The 24,276-nt window shown below is 42.6% G+C and overlaps 1 protein-coding gene across 2 annotated transcripts in view; it reads left to right on the forward strand.

The window, feature by feature from the left end:
- The window catches only part of CCDC146 (coiled-coil domain containing 146), a 235,049-nt gene that overhangs the window by 96,263 nt on the left and 114,510 nt on the right, over positions 1-24,276 (forward strand). For both annotated transcript variants that reach the window (XM_073573647.1, XM_073573648.1), the window contains one exon: positions 23,596-23,805. In XM_073573647.1, coding sequence (XP_073429748.1) covers positions 23,596-23,805 — 210 coding nt within the window. The remainder of the gene's footprint in view (positions 1-23,595; positions 23,806-24,276) is intronic.

The following is a 24,276-nucleotide window of genomic DNA, read 5'->3' on the forward strand; positions in this document are numbered from 1 at the left end:
TAATGGGTCTAGTTTCCAAAATGGGGTCACTTGTTGGAGGTCTCCACTGTTTAGGCACATTAAGGGCTCTCCGAACGCAACATGGCATCCGATCTCAATTCCAGCCAATTCTGTGTTGAAAAAGTCAAACGGTGCTCCATCCCTTGCGAGCTCTGCCGTGTGCTGAAAAAGTGGTTTACCCCCACATATGGGGTATCGGCGTATTCAGGAGAAATTGTACAACAAATTTTGTTGTTGATTTTCTCTTTTAACACTTGTGAAAATAAAAAAAATTGGTTCTGAAGTAAATTTTTTGCAAAAAAAAGTTAAATGTTAATTTTTTCCTTCCACGTTGCTTTAGTTCCTGTGAAGCACTTAAAGGGTTAATAAACTTCTTGAATGTGGTTTTGAGCACCTTGAGGGGTCTAATTTTTAGAATGGTGCCACTTTTGGGTATTTTCTGTCATGTACACCCCTCAAAATGACTTTAAATATGATGTGGTCCCTAAAAAAAATGGTTTTGTAAATTTTGTTGTAAAAATGAGAAATCTCTGGTCAACTTTTAACCCTTATAACTTCCTAACAAAAAAAAATGTTGCAGTCCTCCTCCTCACTTCATCATTTGCAGTTCCCCTCCCCCACTTCATCATGTGCAGTCCCTCCTCACTCACTAAATCATTTGTAGTCCCCCTCCCTCATTTCATCATGTGCAGTCCTTCCCCACTCACTTAATCATTTGCAGTCCCCCTCCCTCACTTCATCATGTGTAGTCCCCTTCCCCCACCCTCTTCATCATTTGCAGTCCCCCTCCCCCTCACTTCATTACTTGCAGTTCCCCTCCCTCACTTCATCATGTGTAGTCCTTTACCCCACTCACCTCATCACTTGCAGTCCCCTCCCACACTCACTTCATCATTTGCAGTCCCCCTCCCCCCACTCACTTCATTACTTGCAGTTCCCCTCCCTCACTTCATCATGACTAGTCCCTTCCCCCACTCACTTCATCATTTGCAGTCCCCTCCCTCACTCACTTCATCATTTGCAGTCCCCCTCCCCCAATTTCATCATGTGCAGTTGCCCTCCCCCACTTCTACATTTGCAGTTCACCTCCCTCACTTCATAATAATTTTCAGTCCTCCTCCCCCAACTTCATCATGTGCAGTCCACCTCCATGCGCAGGACGTCTGTCCTGAACTTCAAAGCCCAACGTGTTCTCTAGCACTTGTGGGACCTGCTGTTAACCTTGTACCCTGGCGTGCCTCCTAGCACGGCCAGGACCATTCTTTGTAACGTGCCCCTGGCGTGCTCCTAGCATGCGCAGGACCTTGAATCTTGAATCCTGGCGGCTTCCTTAGCGCGCCCTGGACCTTGGACCCTGAACCCTGGCGTGTCCCCTAAACACGCACCTTGCTTAGTGTGTTGAACCCTGCCTTGCACCTTGCCTTGGACCCTGGCGTGTCCCTAGCACGCACCCTGCCTTGAACTTTGCCTTGGACCCGGGCGTGTCCCCTAACACACACCATGTCTTGAACACTGTTGTGCCTCCTTGCCTGAACCCTGGTTTGCTTGCTGGATGCCCGGATCCTGCCGATCGCCATCAGAGCTCCGGAACCTGATGACCGTGTTGATCGTTGCCTGCTGTCCGGAATCCGATGTCATCGTGCCCTTGCCTGTACCCAAGCATGCCACCTAGCACGTACCATGCCATGGACCTTGGCGTGCTCTCGCATGCACCTTGCTGTGTTATCCCTGTATTTTCACATCTTGCACCTGATGTTACCCTGAAGTTTTCCTTAATGAAGATACCTTGAACTCACGTCTAGTCTTGTCTTGTTTCCTGCACATCCTTTGTCGTCAGACACTCACATTGTGTCTTCCTTGAGCCGTCCGTCTGGTCCCAGCAGTCGTGGTGGCTCACACCCTTGGTCTTGCCCCTGACACTCCCTGTATAGGGGGTGGTTCCTCACAAGGTCAGCTCACCCTCGGTGGGTGGGTGCCACGACCCAGAGGGTCCACTTTAAAGAAGAGGTCGACTCAGCTGAAGCTGACTCGTCACACCAATCACTCAATGAATATGCAGCATTTTGCTTGTATAATATAATACACCCCATAGTCCTCCATATATTATAATATGCCCCATAGTACTCCATATAGTATAATACACTCCCTATAGTCCTCTATATATTAAAATACACTCCTCAGTCCTCCATATAGTATTATACACTTCCCATAGTCCTCCATATTTTAAAATACACTGCTCAGTCCTCCACATAGTATAATACACTCCTCATAGTGCTCCATATAGTATATTGCACCGCCATAGTCATCCATTTAGTACAATTCACTTCCCATAGTATAATGCACCCCATAGTTCTTCATATAGTATAATGTATTCCTCCCATAGTCCTCAATACAGTATAATGCAGCCCACATATAGTATAATGCAGCCACCCATAGAGCATCATGCAGCCACCCCACAGAGTATAATGCAACCACCCCACAGAGTATAACGTAACCCCCATAGAATATAATGCAGCAAACCCTCATATAGTATAATGTAGCCCCCTCATAGAGTATGATGCAATCAGCCCTCATTGAATATAATAAATATAATACAGCCCTCATAGAATATAGAATCATAGAATCGTAGAGTTAGAAGGGACCTCCTGGGCCATCTGGTCCAACCCCCTGCTCAAAGCAGGATTCGCTAAATCATCCCAGTTAGATGTCTGTCCAGCCTCTGTTTGAAGACTTCCATTGAAGGAGAACTCACCACTTCTCGTGGCAGCCTGTTCCACTCATTGATCACTCTAACTGTCAAAAAGTTTTTTCTAATATCTAATCTGTGTCTCCTCCCATTCAGCTTCATCCCATTGCTTCTAGTCTTTCCTTGTGCAAATGAGAATAAAGTTGATCCTTCTACAATGTGACAGCCCTTTAGATATTTGTAGACAGCTATTAAGTCTCCTCTCAGTCTTCTCTTTTGCAAACTAAACATTCCCAAATCCTGCAACCTTTCCTCATAAGACAGGGTTTGCAGACCGGTCACCATTCTGGTCGCTTTTTTCTGAACTTGCTCCAGTTTGTTGATGTCTTTTTTAAAATGTGGTGCCCAAAATTGGACACAATATTCCAGATGAGGTCTGACCAAAGAGGAGTAGAGGGAAATAATGACTTCACGTGATCTAGACTGTATGCTTCTGTTAATACATCCTAGAATTGCATTTGCCTTTTTTGCTGCTGCATCACACTGTTGACTCATATTCAGTCTGTGATCTATTAGTATACCCAAGTCTTTTTCACATGTGCTGTCACTTAGCCCTATTCCTCCCATTCTATATATGCTTTTTTCATTTTTATTGCCCAGATGTAGTACTTTGCATTTCTCCCTGTTAAAAACCATTCTGTTAGTTGCTGCCCACTTCTCCAGTTTATTTAAATCTTTTTGAATCCTCTCTCTCTCTTCTCTAGTATTAGCTATCCCTCCTAGCTTTGTGTCATCAGCAAATTTAATCAGTTTACCCTCAATTCCTTCATCTAAATATATATATATAATGTAGCCCTGAATAGAATATAATGTAGGCCCATCAAAGAGTATGATGCAATCCTCCCTCATAAAATATAATACAGCCCCCATAGAATATAATGTAGCCCCCATAGAATATAATACAGCCCACTTCCCCACAGAATATAATGTAGTCCCCATAGTATATAACACAGCCTCCCCCATAGAATATAAAGTAGCCCCATAGTATATAACAGCCTCCCCCATAGAATATAATGTATAATGTACCCCCCATAGTATATAACACAGTCTCCCCATAGAATATAATGTAGCCCCCCATAGTATATAACACAGCCTCCCCCATAGAATATAATATACAGCCCACATATTATATAACAGCCCACATAGTATATAACACAGCACACATAGTATATAACACAACCTCATAGTATATAACACAGCCCACATAGTATATAGCACATCCCACATGGTATATATAACACAGCCATGTAGTATATAACATAGCCCACATAGTATATAGCACAGCCACATAGTATATAACACAGCCCATGTAGTATATAGCACAGCCCATGTAGTATATAGCACAGCCACGTAGTATATAACACAGCCCACATAGTATATAACACAGCCCACGTAGTATATAACACAGCCCACATAGTATATAACACAGCCCACATAGTATATAACACAGCCCACGTAGTATATAGCACAGCCACGTAGTCTATAACACAGCCCACATAGTATATAACACAGCCCATGTAGTATATAGCACAGCCCATGTAGTATATAGCACAGCCACGTAGTATATAACACAGCCCACATAGTATATAACACAGCCCACGTAGTATATAACACAGCCCACATAGTATATAACACAGCCCACGTAGTATATAGCACAGCCACGTAGTCTATAACACAGCCCACATAGTATATAACACAGCCCACATACTATATAACACAGCCCACATACTATATAACACAGCCACGTAGTATATAACACAGTCACGAAGTATATAACACAGCCCACATAATATATAGCACAGCCACGTAGTATATAACACAGCCCACATAGTATATAGCACAGCCTCCTAGTATATAACACAGCCCACATAGTATATAGCACAGCCGTGTAGTATATAGCACAGCCCACGTAATATATAGCACAGTCCACATAGTATATAACACAGCCCACATCCCCCCCCGAGAATGGCCCCGCAGTCCAGTGCTCACTGTTATATAAAAAAAAACAAAAACAAAAAAACAACACAATCCTCATCTCTCTTCGTGCCCTTCGTGCTGCTCCCAGCTCCTGTCTCAGCGGCTGCACTTCTGGCACACAGTGAGGGCGCGATGCATCGTGCACCCGCAGTCGGTGTCAGAGGAAGAGTGGGGAATGATGGGAGAGGGAGCGTCAGCTGACGCGCTCTCCTCCATCATTGCTTTGAACTGCACCAGCAGACAGACGCAGGTATAGTTCAATGAGGCAGCGGGAGGAGGCGGCGCTTGCGGTTGGCAGGCTCCCCTGCCTCATGGGCTCCATAGCAGCTGCGTGATGTGCCGCTACCTGGGGGTCCCTGGGGGAGCAGGGGTCCTAGGCAGCTGCCTGGTCTGCATGCCCATAACGCTGGCCCTGCCTGGTATTAAAGCAACAGTATGACTGTGCTTGATTGGCCAGCAAACTCGCCTGACCTTAACCCAATAGAGAATCTATGGGGTATTGTCAAGAGGAAGATGAGAGACACCAGACCCAACAATGCAGAAAAGCTGAAGGCTGCTATCAAAGCAACCTAGGCTTCCATAACACCTCAGCATGCCACAGTCTGATCGCCTCTGTCACGTGGACCCATCCTGTGTGACACGACCCGCAGGCCGGTAACTAAGACAACAAGACACGGCACGTGTAACTGTCCTGAGTGACACGACCCGCAGGCCGGTAACTAAAACGACAAGACACGGGGGAAGGGAAAACAGTTACAATGGTGGGCCCTGCGATAGGGAACGGGGACGTGGAGACCTCCTGCCCTCCCCTGAGTCAGTGTCCCTCACACTCCTAACGTTCCCTATACAGGCTCCTCACCTGTCGCCGAGCCGGAACCTGTCACCCTAGCACACCCTACACCTATCCCTTGCTAGGGAGCTGGGTGGTGCAGGCACTGGCCCCACCGCTGTACTAATACACACCAAGGAAAAATACAAACAGGTGAACACCACTTAGCTTTGCTCTGTTGCTCTTGCTCCCAGCAACAGAGTCCACCACCAGAATGCAGCTTTCCTCCTGAATAGCTGCCACCAAGCTCTGTCAGAGCTGCAAGGAAATCTTCTCTGACTCCTTCCACACCAGGACTCTGACTGAGCTGCCAGGAACTCTCTCTCTCCTTCCTTCATCAGTCTTGGTTGGAAATGAGCAATATCACCAACCGTGATTGCAACACCTGACACTCTTTTATAGCAGAGCCAGAGCAATCACACCTGCTTTATAATCACGTGCACAAAACTAAAGTAACCAGAGTGCAATGACCCTAACTGTGACAGGGGGCAAAACTAGAACTGAAACCACCACAGTGCAATGACCCTAATGGCCACCGGGGTCAAAACTATCCTTAAGCACACAGCTTAAGGAAAAAAAGGTTACTAGTGCATTTATCTGTCATAATCCAACCTGGATCATGACAGTACTCTCCCTTAATGAGGGGCCTCTGGACCCTCAAGACCGCTCCTCATAAGGGAACCACCTACAGCGGGGACACCCAGATCCAGAGTGTATGTGCATGTTTGGGGGTAACTCGAGCTGGTAAGACTCCGCAACACACTTCCACTGGATGTTTTTTGGTGGCCACTGGCCACCCATATATGCTCGTTCACACACAGGTCCTGACCTGGACGTTTATTGCCACACATTCGTTTGTCACAATTCGGTGAACTCTTTCTGGGATTGACAACAGAGGCGTCCCCCTGTGTCACCACACTCACACCCCCACAATTCACCACGGGGTACACCACCCTCCAACCCCTTCCACCACGAGGTCTGCGCCTCCCAGGGTTGGATAATGGCGAGGGCTGAGACTTGCCCCTACTCTCCTGCAGCACATCTGCTGCTCTCACTGGAGAGAAAGGGGTCGGTTGAAGAGAGACGGCAGAGACAGTAGTTCCTAGGCAGCAGCCCTCACACGACTGCCCCCAGCTGACTACTTCCCTCGTCTGCCAATCAATCACCTCCGGTACTCTGCCAGCCAACACCTCTGCTGACATAGTACCTTGGGAGGGCAAAATGGAGGAAATATACACTCCCTGGTCACCTCCCTCCAAGCGACCAGGGGGATGCGGCTTCTGAGATGACAGATAATTTGGCGTGCAATGGGCAAGCCTTAAGAACATGACCAGTCTGCCCACAGTAAAAACATGCCTCCACCACTCCCTGAACCGTAGGCAGGTCTGAACACAAACTAGCTCCTCCTACTTGCATAAGTTCATCTGGAGACTTGGCACGCACTGGGCAGGCTCTCATGAAATGGCCCGGCTTCCCACAGGAAAAGCATACCCCCCCACCACGGCAAACCGCAGACAGCCCCTTTTTTGTACCAACAACACCGGGCTGCTTGGGTTCCTCCATCCGCACTGGTGGGTCCTCCTCCCTAGAGAGGACTACAGGGGGCACATTTTGAGTATGTCTCTCCCTAAGGCGTCTATCCACCCGGATGGCAAGGGACATGGCGGCCTCCAGCTTAAGGAAAAAAAGGTTACTAGTGCACTTATCTGTCATAATCCAACCTAGATCATGACAGCCTCCATGCCACACCACATTGATGCAAAAGGAGCCCCTACCAAGTATTGAATGCATTTACGGCACATATATTTCAGTAGGCCTACATTTCGGATTTTAAAGTATTTTTGCATGCTGGTGTTATAAAGTATTCTAGTTTACTCAGATAATGACATTTGGGTTTTCATTGGCTGTCAGACATAATCATCAACATTAATAGAAATAAACTCTTGAAATAGATCACTGTTTGTAATGACTCCATATAATATATGAGTTTCACTTTTTGTATGGAAGAACGGAAATAAATTAACTTTTTTATGATATTCTAATTTTGTGAGAAGCACCTGTATGTTCATCTGCCATTGGTCTCTTTGGATTCCTAAAATTGGGTTTTGCACCACTATCTATCAGGCTTTGAAGCACATTCGGTAATATGTAAATGACTGTAATCTAAAATCCCTTTGAGCCCTGTCAGAATAGAAAATAATTGATATTTAACCCCTTAACCCCCGGAGGTATTTTTGTTTTTGCGTTTTCTTTTTTTGCTCCATTTCTTCCTAGAGCCATAGTTTTTTTTATTTTTCCATCAATATGATCATGTGAGGGCTTCTTTTTTGTGGGACGAGTTGTACTTTTGAACAACACCATTGCTTTTGCCATGTCGTGTACTAGAAAACGGGAAAAAATTCCAAGTGCGGTGAAATTGCGAAAAAAGTGCAACCCCCCACTTGTTTTTTGTTTGGCTTTTTTTTTTTTACTAGGTTCACTAAATGCTAAAACTGACCTGCCATTATAATTCTCCAGGTCATTACAAGTTCATAAACTCTAAACATATCTAAGTGGTGAAAAAAATTTCCAAACTTTGTTAAAAAAAAAAAGCGCCATATTCCAATACCAGTAGCATCTCTATTTTTCATGATCTCGGGTTGGGTGAGGACTTATGTTTGGCATGCCGAGCTGACGTTTTTAATTATACCATTTTGGTGTAGATATGATCTTTTGTTCACCTGTTATTGCATTTTTTTTATTGCTATGCCTTTTAGCATTCAGGCTAATTCTTTTTTTTATTAATAGATTGGGCGATTCTGAATGCGGCGATAGCAAATATGTTTAATTTTTTTAATTGTTTTATTTTAAATGAGGCGAAAGGGAGGTGATTTGAACTTTTATATTTTTTATTTTTTTATAATTTTAAAAACTTTTTTTTACTTTTGGCATGCTTCAATGATCTCCATGGGAGACTAGAAGCTGCCACAACCCGATCGACTCTGCTACATAGAGGCGATGATCAGATCCAGCAGTGACAACCATAGAGGTCTCCAGGAGACCTCCGGTTGTCATGTCAACACACCGGTGACCAACGATCACGTGACTGTTGGGCGGTTTGGTTGCGATTGCGAAGTGCTTGTTAAGTGCTGCTGTCAGTGTTTGACATCGGCATTTATTATTATTATTATTATTTATTATTATAGCGCCATTTATTCCATGGCGCTTTACATGTGAGGAGAGGTATACATAATACATACAAGTACAGTAATCTTAAACATTACAAGTCACGACTGGTACAGGATGAGAGAGGACCCTGCCCGCGAGGGCTCACAATCTACAAGGGATGGGTGAGGATACAGAAGGTGAGGGTAGAGCTGGTCGTGCAGCAGTTTGGTGGATCGGTAGTTACTGTAGGTTGTAGGCTTGTCGGAAGAGGTACATCTTCAGGTTCTTTTTGAAGGTTTCCATGGTAGGCGAGATTCTGATATGTTGTGGTAGAGAGTTCCAGAGTAGAGGGGATGCGCGGGATAAATCTTGTATGCGATTGTGGGAAGAGGAGATAAGAGGAGAGTACAGAAGGAGATCTTGTAAGGATCGGAGGTTTCGTGCAGGTAAGTACCGGGAGACGAGGTCACCGATGTATGGAGAACTCAGGTTGTGGATGGCTTTGTATGTCATGGTTAGGGTTTTGAACTGGAGTCTTTGGGTAATGGGAAGCCAGTGCAGGGAATGACAGAGGGGAGAGGCCGGGGAATAGCGGGGGGACAGATGGATTAGTCGGGCAGCAGAGTTAAGAATAGATGGGAGGGGTGCGAGAGTGTTAGAGGGGAGGCCACAGAGCTGTTAGGGATGGCGGAATGCACTAAATAATAAATAATAGAAAGTGCGTTCGCCGCCCGGGGTCCACCGTGCAGAGGTGTTACGCTGTTGCTACGTAATGGCAGGTGCACAATATGGTGGTATAACGTACGTGGGTTAAACATCACCCACTGTGAGCTGGGCGGTCTCTGTTACTTCACACAGACGCCGAGGCGTTAAATACAAAGGCCGAGCCTCAGCGGAATGCACGCACGGTATATGGTCACAGGACTCTGGCCCAAGACACAGGGTCAGCGTCCCTCTAGACCTACCGTGCGTGCGGTGTCACAACCGCAGACGCCAATAAGTATTGCTGACTGCAGCGCGATGACAGACACTGCCGCTGTACGACAATGCCCGGTAACAGGCACACTGTCGAACGCTAGTACCGTGGATGATATGCACTGTGGCATGTAGCTTGCCACTTACTGGCGCTGACTCTATCACTAGTTCCCTATCCACACACGTAATATCAGAGGGAGGGGAATCTTAATGAGTCATTTGCAAGACCATGCATCCGTCATCATTCACACATGTAGTAACTAGTGTCTATACTAGCGCATGGCCGAGAGGCCATGCAATCCTTTTATAGCCGGGACCTTCCGGAAGCTTCCAAATCCCTGAAATGGACCAATCAGATCTGGAGAAGGACCTGTGCATGTGACTCCCGATCTCCAATGGGAGATCGTCTCATGAGCAGGCTCAGTGGAGCGACGGAAGGACTGAGCAGCCTGCATTGCTATTGCTGGCCTAGAGGTGGCAGCAACAGTCAAACCCACAGAGCCGGTCCGAGCAAAGCGCCGGGAACGACGGTACTGCTAAGCAGGCTCCTCTGCGGTCAATGAAGAACGGGAGACCGCAGAATGCAAGGCTCTGGATTCCTGCTGTGCAGCTGCAGGAACACGACACCTAACAAGATCAGAGATCAGAAAGGCAGATTTTAAGGGATTCAGAAAGAGAATTGTGGAGGGATCCAATGGCTGGATATCCTTAAAGACAAAAATGTCCAGGAAGGATGGGAAATCTTGAAAAATGAAATTCTCAAAGCACAATTGTTAACAATTCCAAAAAGAGGGAAGAATAGGAAGCATTTAAGGAAGCCAGGATGGATGAACACAGAACTTAAGCACGTGCTAAAAAGGAAGAAAAAAATGTCCATAAAATGGAAAGAGGGAGGCATATCTAAAGAAGAATATAATGCTGTCTGCAGAACCTGCAGGGCACAAATCAGATTAACTAAAGCTGACAATGAATTGAGGCTTGCAAGAGATGTCAAAAGCAATAATAAAGGATTTTGGAGATATGTCAAAAGTAAAAGAAAAGTCAAAGATGCTATAGGATTTTTACAGGATTAAAATAATGAAATGGTAAGACAGGATGTTTAGAAGGCCGAACTTTTAAATTCCTATTTTGCATGTTTTCTCTCAGAAAGGAAATGTAACATCAACTGTTCTTCACTGTCCTATTAAGGGAATAGAAGAATCCAGGATATCTATAAACAGAAAGATAGTGAGGAAACACTTAGCTAACCTAAATGAATTCAAGTCTCCAGGTCCAGATGAATTACACCCCAGAGTACTGAAGGAGATAGCAGAAGAAATTTTTGAACCCCTCTCCATAATCTTTGAAAATTCTTGGAGAACAGAAGTCCCAGAAGACTGGAGAAGAGCAAATGTTGTTCCTATCTTCAAAAAGGGGAAGAAGGTGGACCCAGGCAACTATAGGTCGGTGAGTCTGACTTCTATACCAGGAAAGATCTTTGAACAAATTATTAAACAACAGGTATGTCAGTACCTGGATAAGAATGAAGTGATTAAACAGAGTCAGCATGGGTTTGTAACTAATAAGTCATGTCAGACTAACTTAATTTCCTTCTATGACGGAATCACTGATTGGGTGAATCAAGGAAATGCTGTAGATATAGTATATCTTGACTTTAGCAAAGCATTTGACAAAGTATCTCATACAATCCTTATTGAAAAAATGACTAAGTATGGAATGGACAAGGCAACTGTTAGGTGGATTCATAACTGGCTTACTGATCGGACCCAAAGAGTGGTCGTAAATGGCTGCACATCCAGTTGGAAGAATGTCTCAAGTGGGGTACCACAGGGCTCTGTCCTGGGCCCTGTATTGTTCAACATCTTTATCAACGATTTAGATGAAGGAATTGAGGGTAAACTGATTAAATTTGCTGATGACACAAAGCTAGGAGGGATAGCTAATACTAGAGAAGAGAGAGAGAGGATTCAAAAAGATATAAATAAACTGGAGAAGTGGGCAGCAACTAACAGAATGGTTTTTAACAGGGAAAAATGCAAAGTACTACATCTGGGCAATAAAAATGAAAAAAGCATATACAGAATGGGAGGAATAGGCCTAAGCAACAGCACATGTGAAAAAGACTTGGGTATACTAATAGATCACAGACTGAATATGAGTCAACAGTGTGATGCAGCAGCAAAAAAGGCAAATGCAATTCTAGGATGTATTAACAGAAGCATACAGTCTAGATCACGTGAAGTCATTATTTCCCTCTACTCCCCTTTGGTCAGACCTCATCTGGAATATTGTGTCCAGTTTTGGGCACCACATTTTAAAAAAGACATCAACAAACTGGAGCAAGTTCAGAAAAGAGCAACCAGAATGGTGACCGGTCTGCAAACCCTGTCTTATGAGGAAAGGTTGCAGGATTTGGGATTGTTTAGTTTGCAAAAGAGAAGACTGAGAGGAGACTTAATAGCTGTCTACAAATATCTAAAGGGCTGTCACATTGTAGAAGGATCAACTTTATTCTCATTTGCACAAGGAAAGACTAGAAGCAATGGGATGAAACTGAATGGGAGGAGACACAGATTAGATATTAGAGAAACTTTTTGACAGTTAGAGTGATCAATGAGTGGAACAAGCTCCCACAAGAAGTGGTGAGTTCTCCTTCAATGGAAGTCTTCAAACAGAGGCTGGACAGACATCTGACTGGGATGATTTAGCGAATCCTGCTTTGAGCAGGGGGTTGGACCAGATGGCCCAGGAGGTCCCTTCCAACTCTACGATTCTATGATTCTATGATTAAGAGCAGGAGGTTGCAGTAGTCAAGGCGGGAGATGATGAGGGCATGGACTAGGGTTTTTGCAGATTCTTGGTTGAGGAATGTACGGATCCGTGAAATATTTTTGAGTTGAAATCGCAGGAAGCGTAAAGGGCTTGGATATGTGGTTTATAAGAGAGGTCAGTGTCAAGGATAACCCCGAGGCAGCGAGCTTGTGGGACTGGAGAGAGTGGGCAGCCGTTTACTTTAATGGATAGGGCCGTTGGGGGGGTCACGTGAGATGGGCGAAAGATGATTAATTCTGTTTTGTCCATATTAAGTTTTAGAAATCTAGCGGAGAAGAAGGATGAAATAGCATTGAGGGATTCTGTTTAGTAGGGAGGTGATATCTGGTCCAGAGATGTAGATCTGTGTGTCATCAGCATAGAGGTGATACTGAAAGCCATGAGATTCTATGAGTTGTCCAAGGCCGAAGGTATAAATGGAGAAGAGCAGGGGTTCTAGGACTGAACCTTGCGGGACTTTGACGGATAGGAGGCACGGTGAGTAGGTGGTGTGTGAGAGGGAGATGCTGAATGTCCGGTTGGAGAGGTATGACGCAATCCAACATAGGGCCAAGTCTGTGATACCAAGAGATGAGAGGGTCTGTAGTAATATGGAATGGTCCACTGTGTCAAAGGCAGAGGACAGATGCAGGAGGAGGAGGACAGAGTAGTGTCGCTTAGCCTTGGCGGCTAGTAGGTCATCGGTGACCTTAGTTAGGGCAGTTTCAGTGGAGTGGTGTGGCCGGAAGCCGGATTGCACGTGGTCAAGGAGGGAGCAAGAAGAGAGGTGGGAGGACAGTTCAAGATGGACCTGTTGTTCCAGTAGTTTTGAGGCATAGGGGAGAAGTGATATAGGGTGATAGCTAGATACAGAGGATGGGTCAAGAGAGGGCTCTTTGAGGATAGGTGTGATTGAGGCATGTTTAAAGCTTGACGGGAAAACACCAGTTGTTAGTGATAGGTTGAAGAGATGGGTTAGGGTTGGGATGAAGACTGTGGTGAGGTTTGGGATGAAGTGGGATAGGATCGGGCAAGTGCACAGGTAGTGAGATGTGATCTTGAGAGTAGAGTGGAGAGTTGATCTTCTGTAATGGTGGAGACGTTGGTTTTGGAGGAGGGCAGGTAGGAGGAAGGGCACTGGGGGTTGTTGACCAAAACTGTCTCTGATGTTATCAATCTTCTCCTTGAAAAATGAGGCAAAGTCTTCAGCTGAGATGAGTGGAGAGGGAGGAGGTGCTGGGGGGCGGAGGAGAGAATTGAAGGTGTTGAATAACTGTTTAGGGTTGTGAGACAGGGAGGATATGAGAGATGAGAAGTAGGTTTGTTTTGCTGCAGCGAGTGTGGCCTTGAAAGTAGTGAGGGACTGTTTGAATGCGATGACGTCCTCATTGGAGTGGGATTTTTTCCATCTCCACTCAGCAGTCCTGGAGGTTAATAGCCGCGGGTGAATCGCGATTCCACCTGCGGCTATTTCGGGCACATGTCAGCTGTTCAAACAGTTGATATGTGCCGGGAAAGATGTGGGCTCACCGCCGGAGCCCACATCAACGGGAGGGAGTCCGACATCTGTGTAAATGTTCACCCAACGTCGGAAAGGGATTAAAAAGGACCTGGCAACAAGTCATAAGTGACCAATTTTTGCTCTTATTTCATTCCTTCTAATCACCTTAAGTATTCCGTTTTCTTTCTTTCTTTTTTTTTTTAAATCCACCATATGGTTCCATATGGGCCCACTTTATTTGCTGCTAGTTTTTATGGTATTTACCAAGGAGGGAGCTTACTTAGGCTGTTCTGCATAATAGCCCTGTGATTAATGCCTCCTCGGTAAAGATCACAAATATTACCACTAATTAAAAAGGCCCATATCTCTAGAACTGTGGGGGATTTAATTAAAAAAAAAAAAGAAAAGAAAAATACAAAACAGAATTATTTGGGGAGCGGCAGGAATAAAATGAGAGAAAAAACTGTGCATATTTCACCTGGTGACAGGTCCTCTTTATTGCTAAGAAACGCTGTGTTAGTAGAGAGTACAGTGTTTGTTTCTTCCTATTTGATAATGATATGTTATTCGTTTAAGGATGTGGTTTTTTGGTATTCTTGCGGTGTTAGGTGTGTCTTCCTTCTTTGATATCTTTTATTCTTGTAAACTTTTTCTTGTCCTCCTTCTGCCTATCACCAAAAAAGTTTGTTTTCATCTTAACAACTTCATAAAAATAACATTGTTATTCTATAGCAACCATATACTTTCTTCTTTACTATTATTTACATGTTGAAATAATAATAATCTCAAGTGTGTATGTATGTGTGTGTGTGTATATATATAATATATATTCACATTTACAGTGGCATGTAAAAGTTTTGGCACCCTTAGTCAAAATTAGTTATTGTGAACAGTTAAGTAAGTTGAAAATGAAATATCTAAACGGCCTAAAGCTAAAGGGAATCTGTCACCCTTTTTTGAGATATCATATAATGATATCATTCAATTTTGTGTCACATAAGGATTCTCTTAGTACTTTTGCTTCCCCCTGACCCCGCACCTTTCATGCATAAATACCTTTTTATATCAGTTCAGATGTACAGTGGGGCAAAAAAGTATTTAGTCAGTCAGCAATAGTGCAAGTTCCACCACTTAAAAAGATGAGAGGCGTCTGTAATTTACATCATAGGTAGACCTCAACTATGGGAGACAAACTAAGAAAAAAAAATCCAGAAAATCACATTGTCTGTTTTTTTTTCATTTTATTTGCATATTATGGTGGAAAATTAGTATTTGGTCAGAAACAAAATTTCATCTCAATACTTTGTGATATATCCTTTGTTGGCAATGACAGAGGTCAAACGTTTTCTATAAGTCTTCACAAGGTTGCCACACACTGTTGTTGGTATGTTGGCCCATTCCTCCATGCAGATCTCCTCTAGAGCAGTGATGTTTTTGGCTTTTCGCTTGGCAACACAGACTTTCAACTCCCTCCAAAGGTTTTCTATAGGGTTGAGATCTGGAGACTGGCTAGGCCACTCCAGGACCTTGAAATGCTTCTTACGAAGCCACTCCTTCGTTGCCCTGGCGGTGTGCTTTGGATCATTGTCATGTTGAAAGACCCAGCCACGTTTCATCTGCAATGCCCTTGCTGATGGAAGGAGGTTTGCACTCAAAATCTCACGATACATGGCCCCATTCATTCTTTCATGTACCCGGATCAGTCGTCCTGGCCCCTTTGCAGAGAAACAGCCCCAAAGCATGATGTTTCCACCACCATGCTTTACAGTAGGTATGGTGTTTGATGGATGCAACTCAGTATTCTTTTTCCTCCAAACACGACAAGTTGTGTTTCTACCAAACAGTTCCAGTTTGGTTTCATCAGACCATAGGACATTCTCCCAAAACTCCTCTGGATCATCCAAATGCTCTCTAGCAAACTTCAGACGGGCCCGGACATGTACAGGCTTAAGCAGTGGGACACGTCTGGCACTGCAGGATCTGAGTCCATGGTGGCGTAGTGTGTTACTTATGGTAGGCCTTGTTACATTGGTCCCAGCTCTCTGCAGTTCATTCACTAGGTCCCCCCGCGTGGTTCTGGGATTTTTGCTCACCGTTCTTGTGATCATTCTGACCCCACGGGGTGGGATTTTGCGTGGAGCACCAGATCGAGGGAGATTATCAGTGGTCTTGTTTGTCTTCCATTTTCTAATTATTGCTCCCACAGTTGATTTCTTCACTCCAAGCTGGTTGGCTATTGCAGATTCAGTCTTCCCAGCCTGGTGCAGGGCTACAATTTTGTTTCTGGTGTCCTTTGACAGCTCTTTGGTCTTCACCATAGTGGAGTTTGGAGTCAGACTGTTTGAGGGTGTGCACAGGTGTCTTTTTATACTGATAACAAGTTTTAACAGGTGCCATTACTACAGGTAATGAGTGGAGGAAAGAGGAGACTCTTAAAGAAGAAGTTACAGGTCTGTGAGAGCCAGAAATCTTGATTGCTTGTTTCTGACCAAATACTTATTTTCCACCATAATATGCAAATAAAATGAAAAAAAAAACAGACAATGTGATTTTCTGGATTTTTTTTTCTCAGTTTGTCTCCCATAGTTGAGGTCTACCTATGATGTAAATTACAGACGCCTCTCATCTTTTTAAGTGGTGGAACTTGCACTATTGCTGACTGACTAAATACTTTTTTGCCCCACTGTATGTAAACTGCCGCTGTCCGGTCCGCTGGGCGGGGCTTATTCACCTGCTCCTCCCCTCCCTGTCTTGCTCTACGCATTTCTTCTTGTGTAGAGCAAGACAGGGAGGGGGGAGCAGTTGAATAAGCCCCGTCCAGCGGACCGGACCGTGGCATTATATTATATCTCAAAAAAAGGGGTGACAGATTCCCTTTAAACATGACACATTTCCTTTATATTTCAGGCAAACAAAAAAAATTGTCATTTTTTTGCATTTTACAAATTACAAAAAGGAAAATATGCAAGAATAACAGCTTGTAAACGCTTTTCGGAACCTAGCAAGAGTCTTTCAATTCTTGTTTGATGGATGTTCATCCATTCTTCCTTGGAAATTTCTTCCCGTTCTGTGAGATTCCTGGGTCGTCTTGCATACACTGCTGTTTTGAGGTATAAACTTAATAGTAGTAAATATTGATTTTTATTAACAATCCAAACATTAAAACAAATGATAAAACTGGAGATGACAACACATACTGTACAGAAATGTAAGAAACACCGTGCAGGAGTTTGGTCAGGAATGGATTCTGGATGTTGTTGTGCCCCAAATCCTATTGGATAAATCTTTTTGAGGTTAGTCTGCCGTGAGGGTATATGTAGAGAACATAAAAACACAACTGTTAATACATGCTAGGCCACATGCACGGCCACATGCACACATTGAGTATTTTGTGAGTTTTTTACAACAGTATTTGTAAGCCAAAACCAGGAGTGGAACGGTCAGAGGAAAAGTATAATAGAAACACATCACCACTTCTGTATTTATCACCACTCCTGGTTTTGGCTCACAAGTACTGGGGTAAAAAACTCACCAAATACTCAATGTGTGCATGTGGCCTAAATCACAGTCTGGTTAGTCCCCCTGGCCTCAATTTTTGCAAGGTTGCAGTATACATAAGGTGAGCACTTTGGATAGTGATGGCCAAGCAACTATGTGCAAAAAATACAAAAGGTGCTATGTGCTTACTGAATAGCTGCGAACATTTGGTGTCATGCTGGAAGATGCTGGAGCTTACCCTTGGTGTGTACTGCAGACAAAATGGTCAAGGTATATTCAAATAAAGCTTTTATGTCATGATTTTGTGTTTTTATGTTCTCTACTGTACATGTTTGTGTTATTTCCGTTTTTATCAATTGTTTTAATGTTTGGATTGTTAATAAAAATCAATATTTGCTACTATTAAGTTTTGCTCTTGGAGGATTTTTTTTTCTTTAGTTTGGTTTTCTGCTCCATGTTATCAGTTAGGGCACAATAGACTCCTATTTTGGGGTCTAGCCACAGATTTTCAATGATATTCAGATCAGGGGACTGTGAAGGCCATTGTAAAACCTTCAGCTTGCGCCTTTTGAGGTAGTCTATTGTGGATTTTGACATGTGTTTAGGATCATTATCCATTTGGAGAAGCCATCCTCTTTTCAGCTTCAGCTTTTTTACAGATGTGTTATGTTTGCATCAATAATTTGTTGAAATATCATTGAATCCATTCTTCCCTCTACTTGTGAAATGTTCCCCATGCCATTGGCTGCAACACAACTCCAAAGCATGATTTATCTTACCTCCATGCTTAATGGTTGTCGAGATGTTCTTTTCCTGAAATTCTGTGCCCTTTTTTCTCCACATATAATTTTGATCATTGTGGCCAAATAGATTTACAGGGTGGGCCATTTATATGGATACACCTAAATAAAATGGGAATGGTTGGTGATATCAATTTCCTGTTTGTGGCCCATAAGTATAAGGGAGGGGGGAAAACTTTTCAAGATGGGTGGTGACCATGGTGGCCATTGTGAAGTTGGCCATTTTGGATCCAACTTTATTTTTTTTAATGCAAAGAGGGTCATGTGACACATCAAACTTATTGAGAATTTCACATGAAAAACAAAGGTTTGCTTGGTTTTAACATAACTTTATTCTTTAATGAGTTATTTACAAGTTTCTCTTTGTTTACAGCCATTGACATGTCGCAGAGGTTAACACGTGAGGAGCGGATAGAAATTGTGTTGATGTCTGGTGAACGCAGTACCGGGGTCATTGCAGCATATTTCAATGCAAGACACCCTACATAAGAAAACTGTCACCATTCTCATTTTATTCAGGTGTATCCATATAAATGGCCCACCCAAAAACGTTTGCCTCGTCACTGAACATAATGTTCTGTGTAAACTGAGGGTCCTGTTCCAATTTTTGTTTTGACCATTCTGCAAATTCAGCGTGCCGATCTGGGTCACCAACCATTCCCATTTTATTTAGGTGTATCCATATAAATGGCCCACACTGTAATTTAACTGCTTTTCCAAAATGCATTAGACTTGTTTAGATGTTCTTGTCCATACCTTTGATGCTGAATTTTATGGTGAGGATGCTGGAGAGGATTTCTTCTGATGACTATTCCATGAAGGTCATATTTGTTCAGGTATCTCTGGACAGTAGAGCAATGTACCACTCCAGAGTCTGGTAAATCTTTCTGAAGGTATTTTGCAGTCAAGCAGAGGTTATGACATGCCTCTCTAGCAATCCTATGAGCAGCTCTCCCTGAAATTTTGCTTGGTCTTCCAGAACTTATCTTGACCTACTCTGTTCCTGTTAACTGCCATTTCTTAATTACATTTCGAACTGAGGAAAGGACAACTTGAAAACGCTTTGCTATCTTCTCATAGCCTTCTCTTGCCTTGTGAGATGCACAATTTTCATTTTCAGAGTCCTAGGCAGCTGTTTAGAAGAACCTATAGCTGCTGTTTTTGGCACATGGTTAAAGGAGCCTGGGTTTTTATAAAGTTGGGAAATTTGCATCGCCTGGCTTCTCCTAACGATGATAGTGAACAAGCCATAACCCTAACAGGCTAATTAAGGTCTGAAACCTTGGTCACAGTTATGTAAGCAAACAAATCTTCAAGGGTTCCCAAACCTTTGCATCTGACCATTTTCCTGTAATTTTTAAATTGTAAAAAATGACTGTATATTATTTTTTTTTGCCTAAAGCACAAAGGAAATGTGTTAACTTTAACCCTTTTAGAGATCATGTAATCTTAAACTTGCTTAAATGTTCACAATAACAGTAATTTTAACAATGGGGGCTCAAACTTTTACATGCCACTATACATATATATGTATAATATATATATATACACCTATTGTAGCACAGTATTAAATCCCAGCTATGTAGAGTCTTGACTAGATGCACGTGTAGTGTTTTGCTAAGAACAAGTAAGTAGCTTCATTGTGTGGCAGTCTCCTGAGGAAGTGTGAGTCTGCTGGATGAAGCAGAATTGAGTGTGCTGCTGGTGAAGGAAGAAAAAAATGTTTATAAAATGGAAAGAGGGAGGCATATCTAAAGAAGAATATAATGCTGTCTGCAGAACCTGCAGGGCACAAATCAGATTAACTAAAGCTGAAAATGAATTGAGGCTTGCAAGAGATGTCAAAAGCAATAATAAAGGATTTTGGGGATATGTCAAAAGTAAAAGAAAAGTCAAAGATGCTATAGGATTTTTACAGGATGAAAATGATGAAATGGTAAGACAGGATGTTGAGAAGGCTGAACTTTTAAATTCCTATTTTGCATCTGTTTTCTCTCAGAAAGGAAATGTAACATCAACTGTTATTCACTGTCCTATTAAGGGAATAGAAGAATCCAGGATATCTATAAACAGAAAGATAGTGAGGAAACACTTAGCTAACCTAAATGAATTCAAGTCTCCAGGTCCAGATGAATTACACCCCAGAGTACTGAAGGAGATAGCAGAAGAAATTTTTGAACCCCTCTCCATAATCTTTGAAAATTCTTGGAGAACAGGAGAAGTGCCAGAAGACTGGAGAAGAGCAAATGTTGTTCCTATCTTCAAAAAGGGGAAGAAGGTGGACCCAGGCAACTATAGGCCGGTGAGTCTGACTTCTATACCAGGAAAGATCTTTGAACAAATTATTAAACAACATGTATGTCAGTACCTGGATAAGAATGAAGTGATTAAACAGAGTCAGCATGGGTTTGTAACTAATAAGTCATGTCAGACTAATTTAATTTCCTTCTATGATGGTATTACTGATTGGGTGGATCAAGGAAATGCTGTAGATATAGTATATCTTGACTTCAGCAAAGCATTTGACAAAGTATCTCATACAATCCTTATTGAAAAAATGACTAAGTATGGAATGGACAAGGCAACTGTTAGGTGGATTCATAACTGGCTTAGTGATCGGACCCAAAGAGTGGTCGTAAATGGCTGCACATCCAGTTGGAAGAATGTCTCAAGTGGGGTACCACAGGGCTCTGTCCTGGGCCCTGTATTGTTCAACATCTTTATCAACGATTTAGATGAAGGAATTGAGGGTAAACTGATTAAATTTGCTGATGACACAAAGCTAGGAGGGATAGCTAATACTAGAGAAGAGAGAGAGAGGATTCAAAAAGATTTAAATAAACTGGAGAAGTGGGCAGCAACTAACAGAATGGTTTTTAACAGGGAGAAATGCAAAGTACTACATCTGGGCAATAAAAATGAAAAAAGCATATATAGAATGGGAGGAATAGGGCTAAGTGACAGCACATGTGAAAAAGACTTGGGTATACTAATAGATCACAGACTGAATATGAGTCAACAGTGTGATGCAGCAGCAAAAAAGGCAAATGCAATTCTAGGATGTATTAACAGAAGCATACAGTCTAGATCACGTGAAGTAATTATTTCCCTCTACTCCTCTTTGGTCAGACCTCATCTGGAATATTGTGTCCAATTTTGGGCACCACATTTTAAAAAAGACATCAACAAACTGGAGCAAGTTCAGAAAAGAGCGACCAGAATGGTGACCGGTCTGCAAACCCTGTCTTATGAGGAAAGGTTGCAGGATTTGGGAATGTTTAGTTTGCAAAAGAGAAGACTGAGAGGAGACTTAATAGCTGTCTACAAATATCTAAAGGGCTGTCACATTGTAGAAGGATCAACTTTATTCGCATTTGCACAAGGAAAGACTAGAAGCAATGGGATGAAGCTGAATGGGAGGAGACACAGATTAGATATTAGAAAAAACTTTTTGACAGTTAGAGTGATCAATGAGTGGAACAGGCTGCCATGAGAAGTGGTGAGTTCTCCTTCAATGGAAGTCTTCAAACAGAGGCTGGACAGACATCTAACTGGGATGATTTAGCGAATCCTGCGTTGAGCAGGGGGTTGGACCAGATGGCCCAGGAGGTCCCTTCCAACTCTACGATTCTATGATTCTATGATTCTATGAGTAATCAGCCAAAATGTAAACTGTAGCTGAGAGAGAGATGTGATGGGGTCTCTCTCTGGATGGAGACTGCGCTATGCAGTCTGTTTATGAGAACTGCAGAATAACATGTTGAAGCTGCAGCCTTTTCAGTGTGAACTGTGCCTGGGATTAAACACTTCTGTTTTGGCTTTGGAAGCTGCTGGAGATCGGGCTGAAGGGGATACTGAGACTGGTGGGATCGTACCTTTTCTGTGTGTGAAGTCTGCTTTGGGAGAAAGGGCTGTAATCTGGTTGAGTCCGCACTGACCTATGCAATCATGAGTAAATGCACAGGCCGTGTGCAGAGAAGCGCAAGTATTAATGGTTGCTATGGACAATACTGTTTAATTTGACCGATCTGGGAATAGCTCAGCCGTGTAGGAGTAGCCAGGGTCTGTTTTGTTTAGTTAGCGTTTGGGCAAGGCTAGAGATTTATGTTTTTGAGTTTGCAACCTGTGGAAAGCAATAAAAACTGCACGTGTTTGGACCAAAACTGCATTGCCTGTGTGAATGTTACCTATGACCCAATGTCTAATGCCTACCAGAGAGAGCGAAACCCTACAATATATATACGCAGATACAGTTTCCATCCTTTTTAATCATTTAATTATTTTGGAAAGTTAAAATCTCTTTTTCTGAATTTTGCAATTATTTAGACAATTGATGGCCTTTTATATACACATATCACTTTTGAAAGTGATGACAGCAATTACATGGTACATGTTTTGTGCAACAGTGCCTGTAAGGTTGCCAGATGCATCACTGGTTTATTCTTGTCAGTAGATGATCATTTGCAGGATTAAGATATACAACTCCAATGCAAAAAAAAAATGATGGGGCGCTGTGTAAAATACAAAGAAAAAAAGAAAGCAATTATTTAGAACACCCCCCCCCCAATGAAAACACATTGGTAATGCCCACATTGGCTAAAAAAAACCCCAAAAAAACAATAACTGTTTTGGTAGCAAATACTTTGATTTCTACTATCGCCACAATGGTGAAGCGACATTTTATTTTGCTCTGCAGCACCTATTACATTAAAATATTACATATTTAGTGAAAGGTAAAGCATCCTGAGCCCACTGATTAGCCAAGGATGGGTTTCCCCATTTGGGCAGAAGATGATATTCAGCATGCCAGGGAGAATTGTAGAATAATGTGGACAAAGTAAGTATTGAGCTTTTGCAGAAACTTGATGCATTTGTCAGAAAAGTATAAAAACATATGAAATGCTTATAATTGTACTCCATAACCATAGAAATATCTGACTAAAAGATGTAAAATTACTGATGCAGCAAAATTTGTGATAACCAAAATCTGCATCACTTGCTTTATGTGATATAGCATAAGGGTTACCGTAAATATTTGGGATCCTAGCATTAGTATAGCTCACTCAGTTTTCTAAATAGAAAAAACATGTAAAAAAAATGTCTCCATTGATTGATTGGATGTAGACTGCCTTATAGAGAAACACGTTGTTTCGAAGGGGTTTGCAGCAAATAACCATACATGGGCTTTACTGTACTTTTATGAGGCCAGATAGTCATTAGTTGGTCCCTTCTCTCATCCAGTCAACTTTGCTTCCTGTAATTTGTTTTTTGACAAGTAATTGTCACTAATGTTTCTATAACTTACATGCAGTATACAGGAATCGGAGACCCTGCTGTTGCAAGACGCTAAGCGTTTTACACATCTACTTGAGCAACAACAACAGGAATTAGAAAAAGCCGATCAGTTTCCGGAGGGATCAAACACCGAAGTCTCCAGAATGAGGCAGCAATTGCTCAAATATAACAATGACCTGAATGAAGCTGAAGAAAGGGAATACCGTCTCCAGTACAAGCTAGAGTGGTAAGTGACCCCGGAAACAATATTCCTACATTCATATTATTTTTTGTAAGAAATCATTTGTGGCTATAAGTTGTAAGGGTCAGGGATTATCAGAAGTGTAATTTCAGGCCACTCGTACCCATTTGGTGAAAGTTGGCCAAACCCACATATTTCGGTGGGATCGCCTCCCATATCTCCCGCGACATGGTATGTCAAGAAAGAGAAGTGGTACAGGTGGAATTTCAATGCCCAATCCTTTTTGTTTTTGTCTCCAATGAAAACACATGAATGCTCAGCCAAGCCCAGTGCGCTATTTTTTTCACAAGTGTTTGTATCAGCTTTTCTTTACAAGGGAAAAATTTCCCTATTTTTGCATAGTTGAATGGTACATAGAAATTTTGAGGGAATCTATATTTTTTATGGCCAAATAGTGTATAAAAAAATTTAAAGTTTTTTGTTTTATTTGATTAGATTGTTAATTTTTTACACTTA

This window comes from Dendrobates tinctorius, unplaced genomic scaffold (genome assembly GCF_039654945.1).
Source record: "Dendrobates tinctorius isolate UK_male_01 unplaced genomic scaffold, ASM3965494v1 ptg000035l, whole genome shotgun sequence".
Taxonomy (NCBI): Eukaryota; Metazoa; Chordata; class Amphibia; order Anura; family Dendrobatidae; genus Dendrobates; species Dendrobates tinctorius.